The sequence below is a fragment of the Aquarana catesbeiana genome, linkage group LG10 (assembly GCF_042186555.1).
Source record: "Aquarana catesbeiana isolate 2022-GZ linkage group LG10, ASM4218655v1, whole genome shotgun sequence".
In the NCBI taxonomy this organism is placed as follows: Eukaryota; Metazoa; Chordata; class Amphibia; order Anura; family Ranidae; genus Aquarana; species Aquarana catesbeiana.
The window spans coordinates 14,802,805-14,812,955 of record NC_133333.1 but is presented as its reverse complement, the minus strand read 5'-3'; the positions used below and the strand labels follow the sequence as shown (position 1 = coordinate 14,812,955).

The following is a 10,151-nucleotide window of genomic DNA, read 5'->3' as shown; positions in this document are numbered from 1 at the left end:
CTTCCTTAACTAGATTGCTTTAATCTTGTTTTGTCTTCAGCATTGGCAACTGCTCAACCAAGATCTGAGGTAACAAGTTCTACCTGTGTGGACATTTATACAGATTCTGTCACCCTGATATGTGAACACAACTGCCATTATTGCAATGGTAAGACATCAGACAATCAAAATGATGGGAACAATTTGTGTACAGAATGCAAAGAAAAGTTTAGGAGGCATCCAAAATTAAAGAAGAATCCGAAATTATCCAACATGGCAGACCAGTTCCATCCTAAGGAACCAAAGGTAGACAATGCTGACAAATTTTGCACCTATTGTGTCAATTCTCCTGTGCCTGCTGTTACATTATGTCTGCACTGTGAAGCTTTTCTTTGTGAAGTTCATAAACAGACACACAGCAAGTCACCAGAACACGTCCTCACCGATCCCACCACTTCCCTGGAGGACAGAAAGTGCCCCGTCCACAAAAAGATTGTGGAGTATTATTGCACTGTGGATCGTTTTTGTATATGTTTACACTGCTTGACCTCAGATCACAATGGACACAGAGTGAGCACAATGAGCGAATATTTGCAGCAAAAGACCGAAAATATGAAACCAATTTTGGAGAAACTGTCCTCAAAGGTGGAAAAAACAGAAGCAACACTCCAGAGTCTGCAGGATCAAGAGAGAAAGGTACAAGAAACAGCATCTGGTATAACAGAGAAAGTGAGTGCCATACTGAGAGACATCAAGAGACAACTGGAGGATCTAGAGAAGAGAGTGATGATTGAGATCTCCAGGTGGCAACAAGACATTTTATCCCCAGTCTCCAACCATATCCAACAACTGGAAAATAAAAAGACTCAGCTGCTTAAAAAGATTCTTCAAATTGAGACGCTGGGTAAAAATACTATCCTGTCATTTGCCTTAGAGCCACCAGATGTTTTCTTGGATGTCTCAGATGATGATAATGATTTGCTTAGTGGGGCAAGTGGCAAAACCATTTATGATGTAGGTGATCTGAAACAGGATGAGATCTTAGAGACTTTGTATTCGGGACTTTCAAATATTGTAACCGGTGTTGAGAAAAAAGTCAGTTTGAAGGATATCCTGAAACCATTGCCCTCTGCAGCCCATGATAATGTAAGCGTCAGAAATGGAAACGCTACTAGCAAATCAAATGTTGTGCTGGAAGTTGGGAGAGACAAAAATGTTTCATTCCCTGCAGCCTACCACAATGCAAACTTAGAAAATAGCAATGTTTCTAACGATTCACAGACAAAAGCAAAGGTTCTTGAGTATGAAAAGTCTACCCAAGCCCAAACTGAGACAACCACGGCTAAAACTCTAGATGTTACATTCATTTCTGGTAATCAGAACACCACCTTAAAAGTTTTACTGGATGTCAACACGGCTAGTAACTATTTGCTTATCTCAGATGACCTGAAAACTGTCTCCAGGTCAGACGTTTATCTAGGCCGACCAGAAACCCCAGAGAGATTTCAAAGTCCTCAGGTATTAAGCACCAGAGGAATTTCCTCCGGAAAGCATGTACTGGAGATGGAGGTCAGTAACATAGAGCAACGTAGTGGTGATTCTCTGTTTATAGGGATGGGTTACGCCAGTATCGATCGAAGAGGATCCCAGGCTTTGACTGGAGACAATAACAATACCTGGGGAATATGGATTAATGATATTCATCACTCAGTCATTAAAAACAATAGGATCAAATGGTTAGCGAGCCCGTTTTCAAAGAGAAAAAAAATTGACTTGGATTATGAGGCTGGGCGTTTGTCCTTTTATGATCTCTGTGATCCCATAGAGCACTTGCACACCTTCACCACCACCTTTACTCAGCCCCTCCATCTTTTAATCAGTATCCAAGGTAGTTGTTGGGTGAAAATCTTAAAGTGCATTGAAGGCGGAACATAGTTTTTTTTTTTTTATTCATTTTTTTTTTTAAAGCAGAATGACTTTGAAGAGGGAAATAAAGTAGAGCTTTTATTAGTAGCTATAAAACGGGTTCAATGAGTACAGCAGCTATTTGTGTACAAAAGGGAAATAGAAAATGAAGCAGGCATAGTAGTCTCTTCTTCTATTGATATAGTAGATATGGATCTGTTCCACTCCTTCATCTACGGAGACTTACCCCCTATTTCCCCAGTGCTCAGAAATAAGACAAGATGTTGGTCATGTGACTTCTGAATAAAACCAATGAATATAGTATATAATGTATTTGGAATAATAATACGGGTTACTAGAGTTGGAGAAACTATACTATGCTATGATATTTTACAGTCAACTTCACAAATACTTAAACCTCCTTAATGCCTGCATATTACACCCCTTCCTTTTCAGGCCATTTTTTTTAGTTTTCATGATAGTTTGACTGACAATTACTTGGTCATGCAACATTGTACCCAGATTAATAATTTTTAGCAGACAGAGCTTTATTTTGGTGGTATTTAATACCTAATTATTATGTCTTATCTTTATGAAGAAATAAATGATCATTTAAAGAAAACACGTTTAGCTGATTTTCGGTTATAAATATATAAAATAAAAACTTTTTATTCATAAATTTAGGCCAAAATGTGTTCTGCTATATTTCTTTTCTAAATAAATAAATACATTAGTTTATAAATAATTTGTCTGTGTGAAATTAATCAACCCTAAGGTTCTCACTGCCTATCACATTTTTTTTTTGAGGTCTTGAATTTCCAGGACAGTACAAACACCCTTTTTTGGAAAGTAGACACCCCAATGTATTTAGCAAAAAGGCATATTGAGTATTTTGAAGATCTCATTTTTTGCCACAATTTTATGGGAAAATTAAGTATGTAAATAGCGTTTTATTTGTTTTACAAAGTAGTTATTTTAATTAGATATTGCTCACACACAGCATGGGCATACTTAAAATTGCAACCCAAACCATATTCTGCTACTTTTTCTGAGTATGGGAATACCATATGTTGGGGGCCCAAAATTCAATGAGCACCTCCAGGTTATTAAAGGGGGATTTAATAAGGCATCTGATCACATTTTTTAGGTCCTATAGTGCCAGGACAGCCCTTGTAGAACCATAAATCCTAACTTTGGAGCTTAGGAAGGAAAGACAGGCAGATTTGGGGATATGCTGTGCATACAACATGCAATGCCATATATTTTTTTTATTTTTGCCAAAAAATACACTTTAAGGGGTGGACTTGCACTCACACAGTGCAGACAGCAGCTTGATCATAAAAGTGAAATTACTAACTAAACCTAGACCTACTCCCACCCTATTGTAATCTACTCTATCTACCCCGTAAAGAAAAAATATCTATACTATGCTTTTTCCATTTTATATATGCTCACTGTTTTCTTACTGTATTTATTTGTTTAAGGCGCTGCCTAGGGGTCTTGTAGACCCCTAATGTCTCATTAACCACTTCAGCCCCGGAAGATTTTACCCCCTTCCTGACCAGAGCACTTTTTGCGATTCGGCACTGCGTCGCTTTAACTGACAATTGCGCGGTCGTGCGTCGTTACACCCAAACAAAATTGATGTCCTTTTTTTCCCACAATTAGAGCTTTCTTTTTGGTGGTATTTGATCGCCTCTGCGGTTTTTATTTTTTGCGCTATAAACAAAAAAAAAAATGACAATTTTGAAAAAAACACAATATTTTGTACTTTTTGCTATAATAAATATCCCCATTTTTTTTTTTAAAAAAGCAACTTTTTTCCTCAGTTTAGGCCGATATGTATTCTTCTACATATTTTTGGTTAAAAAAAATCGCAATAAGCGTATATTGATTTGGTTTGCGCAAAAGTTATAGCCTCTACAAAATAGGGGATAGATTTTTAGCATTTTTATTATTTTAATTTTTTTTACTAGTAATGGCAGCGATCTGCGATTTTTATCATGACTGCGACATTATGGCGGACACATCGGACACTTTTGACAGATTTATGGGACCATTGGCATTTATACAGAGATCAGTGCTATAAAAATGCATTGATTACTGTAAAAATGTCACTAGCAGTGAAGGGGTTAATACTAGGAGGCGATCTAGGGGTTAACTGTGTTCCCTGGGAGGTGATTCTAACTGAAGGGGGAGGGGACTGACTAGAGGAAGTGACGGTCGTGGTTCCTAGCTATTAGGAACACACGATCTGTCACTCCTGTCAGAACAGAACAGGGATTTGTGTGTTTACATACACACTTCCCTGTTCTGCCTCTCGTGCCCGCGATCGCTCGTGGACGGTGGTCATCGCGACCGTTGGCCACGAGCAACGGGCGCGTGCGGGCCTGTATCCCGACCCCGCGAGTCGACATATAGCTACGATGGCTTGCGCAGGGGAGCCAACCTGCTGCAGTATAACTGCGGTGGCTGGTCGGGAAGCGGTTAAAGAAAACTTGTCACCAAAAAATCTATGTGATAAAAAAAATAAATGTATGAAAGCACACAAATGCGCTGGGCACAGACTGACCTGGGAGGATTGTACTGGAGGACAGACTGATCGGGGGGATTGCATTGGGGTACAGACTGACTATGGGGAGAGATTGTATTTGGGACAGACTGACTTGGGGGGGATTACTCAGCACAGACTGACCTTGGGGGATTGTACTGGAAGACAGACTGATCAGGGGGATTGCATTGGGGGACAGACTGACTGCAGGGAGAGATTGTATTTGGGATAGACTGACCCAGCGGGATAGAACTGGGGGACATACTGACATGGGAGGATTGTAATGGGGACAGACTGACCTGGGGGGTGGGATTGTACTGGGCGACAGTGGCGGCCAGTGGATTTTTTTTTTGGGGGGGTGGCAAACAGTATGCCACTGACACCCCCTCCCTCTGGTCGGTCGGTTGGTCACACTTACCTCATCGCGTCTTCCCCTGCTCTCCACGGGTCTCCATGGTGGCGGCAGCGGCTTCCATTTCCTCCCTCCTCCTCCTTTTTTCGGCCAGTCGTTAAATGGGTCTCACACCCGCTTCTGATTGGCCGGATTGAGGATCAGTGTTACAACAGCGAATATTCATTCACTGTTGTAACATCTGGGTGGGCTCATGGCACAATGCTCTGTGACCTGAGCCCACCCTATTTTGAAGGCTTTTAGAGCCTCTGGCTCTAATCAGGTGCTTCAAAAAAACACCCCTGCCGATGTAATTCAGGAAAGGCGCCGGGCGCATGAATAGGGGGTGGGCACGTTGATGATGGATTGATTCTTGCTATGTATGAATCTCCCTATTATTCATATAGGGGGTGGCGAGGATAGAGGGGGCGGCACCCCTAATGAACGGGCCGTTTGTGGTTTACGCAAAATTGAGTAAAAAAATAATAAGTCAAATTCCATTTAAAGCGGATGTCCGCCCATCCCTGCAAAGATTAAAGGCCTTTTACAATTAGGATACTTACCTGTCCTGAAGTCCAGTGATGTTGGCACCGCAGTTGATGTTTCCATCAGCTGTCGGGTGCTGCTGCCGCCATTGCGGGTAAAGGAACCCGGCAGTGTAGCCTTAAGGCAGTGGTTCTCAACTCCAGTCCTCAGGACCCACCAACAGGCCAGGTTTGCAAGATAGCTGAAATACATCACAGGTGATATCACTTGCTGCTCGGTGATTGTAGTATTCTAGTCTGAAACTCCCCAAGGTAATACGTAAAATCTGGCCTGTCGGTGGGTCCCGAGGACTGGAGTTGAGAACCACTGCCTTAAGGCTTCACGCTGGGAACCCTACTGCGCATACGCGAGGCTCCGCTCCTCTCTCCTACTGGCCCGCCAGCGGGGGAAGGAGGAGAGAGGAGGAGGAAGCTGAGCTGCTGGCGTAATTCGCTGGCCTCCTGGAAGTGGGGGCAGGATACTTGTCAAAGACAGGTATCTGCTCCCCCCTCCATCTCCGAAAGGTGCCAAATGTGGCACCGGAGGGGTGGGGAGACAAATGAGCGGAAGTTCCACTTTTGGGTGGAACACCACTTTAAATTTACTCGCAGTTGCAATTGCCAGCTGGTAATTAAAAAAAAAAAAAAAGATAAAATTTCGGCATGGGGTGAAATTTTGCTACTGGGGCCTAGTAGCAGATATAGCAGGTAGGGATCAAGCATAAGCATAGTCAGTAAACAAGCTAAAGACAAGTAACAAGTGATTGAAGGTTGGGATCAAGCAGGAGACTAGTTGAGGAACAAGCCAAAGGTGGGTAACAAATGGAAGTGGAGAAAAGGACAGCTGCAGGTACACAAAGTAGCAAGATATCAGCTGGAGAAAGTATAATAGTCAGGCAAACAGGAAGTGCAAAGTCATGGCTTAAGTAGGAAGTTTGTAAGAGGAGCAAGGAGTTCAAGGTTTACCAGAAACAACATGCAAAGCAAGATTATTTAAATAATCAGACAAGATGCTGTCCAGCATCCCACGTGGCTCAGTGAGTTGAGTACAGCAACTGCTGAACACAGCAGAGGTTGTGGGTTCTGGTCCTGACAGGAGGACATTTTCTAACTCTGGAAAGCACAGTAGTATCACACATACCATTGTTCAAATATTTTGACTTTTATTGACATAGACTGGGTTCTGTGTTTGATAAAAGCGCCTCTAATACAATTGAAATAGATAAAAATGTGTACATTGCTTGGTCATGTATATAGTTACATCGTTGTTAAGGTTGTAAAGACTCCAGTCCATCCACCTGTGTGGGTGGGTGTATCTATGTCACTTATATTGTCCAAATATACAAAAATAGTAATTAATTCCCCATTATATTAGAGGACAGCAGAGCCAGTCTTGCACAAACACTTTTCTTGATAGAACAAATTAAATGGGCGTAGAAATGTTCCCACCAGAGATGGATGTTGGTGATGTTTCCTTGGCGAGTTGATTGACTGTGGATCTTGTAGACTCACCAAGCTCCCAAATTGTCCATACAGACTGGTTCTTAGAAGGTATGACATTTTATTGCACAGTGTTTTTCCAGGTTTTGATGATACTAGCATAATTTAACCCACTACCTGTGACTCTCTATTTTAGACAAACTGGAACTTTTGGTAATTTCCCAGAAAGGGGCTTCAATAATGCACATTTTCAAATCTTGTACTTTTCTTCACCATTAATCTCTTACTTTATAATTCAAAACATAAAGGAAACTATAATCCTTACATTTTTTATATACACAATTTAAATCAATCATACGCATAATGTATATTAATTTATCAGCCTTTGTTAATGTTTGGAACTCTTCGGTTCTACACATAGTTTGTATTTATGTAAGAGAAAAACATCGTTTATGGGAATTGAGTGTATGGGACTGCCAACATCCTTTGTATTTATGTAAGCTTAGCTCATGGAAACATCCATAAAGCTGCTGTAAGCCATGCCTAATGCCTAGGTGGTAGGTCTCATGAGGATCCTCAGGAGATGTATTTTTCACACATGGCAAGGAAAGATCTTTTATACAAGGGCATCATGTAATTTTTAATAATAGATCTACTTTAAAATTTTAACCCAACCACTGCTTTATACATTGATTATAAGATGGAGGGGCTGAGTGAATGTGGCATAAAAGGTGTGTAAGTGTAGGACGGGATCACATAACTCATAGAAGGACAATTGACCAGCGTCATAGTCCAATTTAATTTTCATTCCATGAGAAGATAATTTCCGTAAACATTTTATTTCACTCGATTCATTGTAGCTGAAAAGCCCAAACTGTATTCCCCAAATATCTCCAGATTGAGACTGGGATCCCCTTCTATCTATACTGGGGTAACACATCCCAATGAACAAAGAGTCATCTTTGTTCTTACTGACCTCAATCTCCACTTCCAGAGGAAATCCCTTTGATGCTTAAAACATGAGAACTCAGAAATCTCCCTGGAGTTTCTGGTTGACTTAGATATTTGTCTGATCTGGAGACAGTTTTCTGATCATCTGAGAAAAGTAAATCTAGCTGTGTTGACATCCAATAACGTTTCTAGGGTGCTGCTCTTATTTTTACAAACCGGTGAGACATTTGGAAGTTTAGCTGGGATTGTCTTGGTGGGGGGTGATGTTTGTGACAAAACATCCAACTGTGGCCCAAAAGTGACATGTTTATTTCTAATCTTTGGATTCTTATTGACTTCAGGGGGTATTGAATTTTGAATTTTCTGCACACCAACATCTCCCTCAACAGCCTTCACAATATTTGATATCCCTGAATACAAGGTCTCTAAGATCACATCCTCCTTCAGACCACCTACATCATCGATCAGTTTGCTCACTATATCCCTGTCCAAGTCATGCTCATCATCTAACACTTCAAACGAAACATCTAGAGCCTGTAGGGCAGATAATGAGTTAGTCTTTTTACTCAGCTCCTTGGCTTGAATGATCTTCTTATGTAGTTCAGTCTTTTGCTTCTCCAATCGCTCCATATGATCGGAGACTGATTGTGAGATCTGCTGCTGTTGCCTGGAAATATCAGTCAATATTCTCTTCTCTAGATCCTCTTGTTGTCTCCTGATGTCTTTCATTAAGCCGGCCACTCTCTCAGTTGCATCTTTTGCTTTTTTATCGATCTTCTTCTTGTGGTCCTGTAGACTCTGGAGCATTGCTTCGATTTCTTCTTTCTTGGAGGACAGCTTCTCCAGAACTGTGTTCAGATTTTCTGTCTTCTGCTGCAAAGAGTCATTTATTGTTCTCATTTTATGTCCATTGTGGTCGGAGATCAGGCACTGTAAACATATACGCGTATCATCCTCAATGCAGTAATACTCCAGGATCTTCTTGTGGATGGGACACTTTGTGTCCTCCAGGGAAGTGGTGGGATCGGTGAGGACGTGTTCTGGTCCCTTGTTGTGTGCCTCTTTGTGCAGATCACAGAGAAAAGCATCGCAGTGTAGACACAATGCCACAGCAGGTACAGGAGAGTGGACACAATTACTGCAAAAATGTACAGGTTTGCATTCCTCCAGTTCCTCAGAATGGAACAACACAGCGATGCTGGCTAATACTGAATTCTTCTGCAATTCCGGACGTCTCCCGAACTTGTGCTTGCATTCTGGACAGAAATACTCTCTGTAGCGTTGCTTGTCAAATACCTTACTGATACAATCATGGCAGAAATTGTGTCCACATGTCAGGATGACGGGTTCTGTGTAAATCTTCGTACAAACAGGACATGTCACCTGGGATCTGAGTTCTGGAGTCGCCATCGCTGAAGTAAGAACAAGAATGAAGTAATGTCGTTAGGGAAGAAGATATAAAGACAGTTGATGGTCCTTGTCTTGCAGCAAATTTTATTACTTTGGTGAACCTTGTCCTAACAATATCACATGCGGAAAAGAATAGCACAAAAAACAGAGAAGATAGAGTTTATTGAGTGAGGGGCATTCAGTACAATGATTTAATTTATTGCAGTCTTGTGTGATACTCTTCAAAATGCCATATAAGAAAGTTAGATAGTTAGGATGAAGTTGAGCTGAACTAAACATTACATATTTAAAGCGGAGTTACAAGCACATTTTTCACTCCTCACCATTGCAGCACTAATGTGCATCCTTAAAATGAATTGCCAATTAATTTTTTTTTTTCTGTACACTTACCTGATTTATGCCTATATCTAATTTCCCCTCCTCCTCTAGGGGGCCGCGGCGCCGTGCGTCATTTCAGGTTTTGCACTGGCTCCTTGAAGTTCTTGGTCAGCTTGGCATGGGGTCTATGAAAATTCTTGGTCAGCTTGGCATGGCAGGGCTCTAGTAACATTTAACATTGGCGTCTATGGAAAATCTTGGTCAGCTTGGCATGGCTGTACCATGCCAAGCTGAACAAAATAGCACCGCACTGCACATGCACGAGATCGGCAGGTGCATGCTGGGTAGCCAGCATGGCACGCAATCCAGGAAAAAGGACACCGTGGCCAGGCCTGGATTTACTCCCTTTGCCGCCCCAAGGCTGAATCCTTCAATGCCACCCCCCCACCCCCCCACACACACACACACCACCATTCACGTCCTTTATCGATGACTGCTACAATAGATCAATTAAAAACATATCTCCACACATGAGAACACTGAAAATAACTGGCTTTTGTACAGACTGAAAATACTTCAGGGTAAGCGCGCGAGGGGTAAGGATTTTTCTTTTTCAGGGCAATCGCTGGTGTTAGTGCTTCAATCATCCCTGGCACCATGGTTGGTATGGTGTCAGGATGAT

At 41.7% G+C, this 10,151-nt stretch overlaps 1 protein-coding gene across 1 annotated transcript; it reads left to right on the top strand.

Moving 5' to 3' along the window:
* Positions 1-252: 252 nt before the first annotated feature.
* Positions 253-7,799, top strand: LOC141111486 (E3 ubiquitin/ISG15 ligase TRIM25-like). Its single transcript, XM_073603777.1, has 2 exons — positions 253-1,867; positions 7,651-7,799. The coding sequence occupies exons 1-2, from the start codon at positions 253-255 to the stop codon at positions 7,797-7,799; spliced, it is 1,764 nt and encodes a 587-aa protein (XP_073459878.1).
* The last annotated feature ends 2,352 nt before the right edge of the window (positions 7,800-10,151 follow it).

What these genes read in the sequence shown, in the direction of transcription:
- LOC141111486 (XM_073603777.1), top strand. Translation starts at nt 253, where the DNA reads ATGGCAGACCAGTTCCATCCTAAGGAACCAAAGGTAGACAATGCTGAC. An exon ending in TCTTTTAATCAGTATCCAAG is followed by an intron (nt 1,868 to 7,650) that starts GTAGTTGTTGGG and finishes GATTCATTGTAG; the next exon opens with CTGAAAAGCCCAAACTGTAT.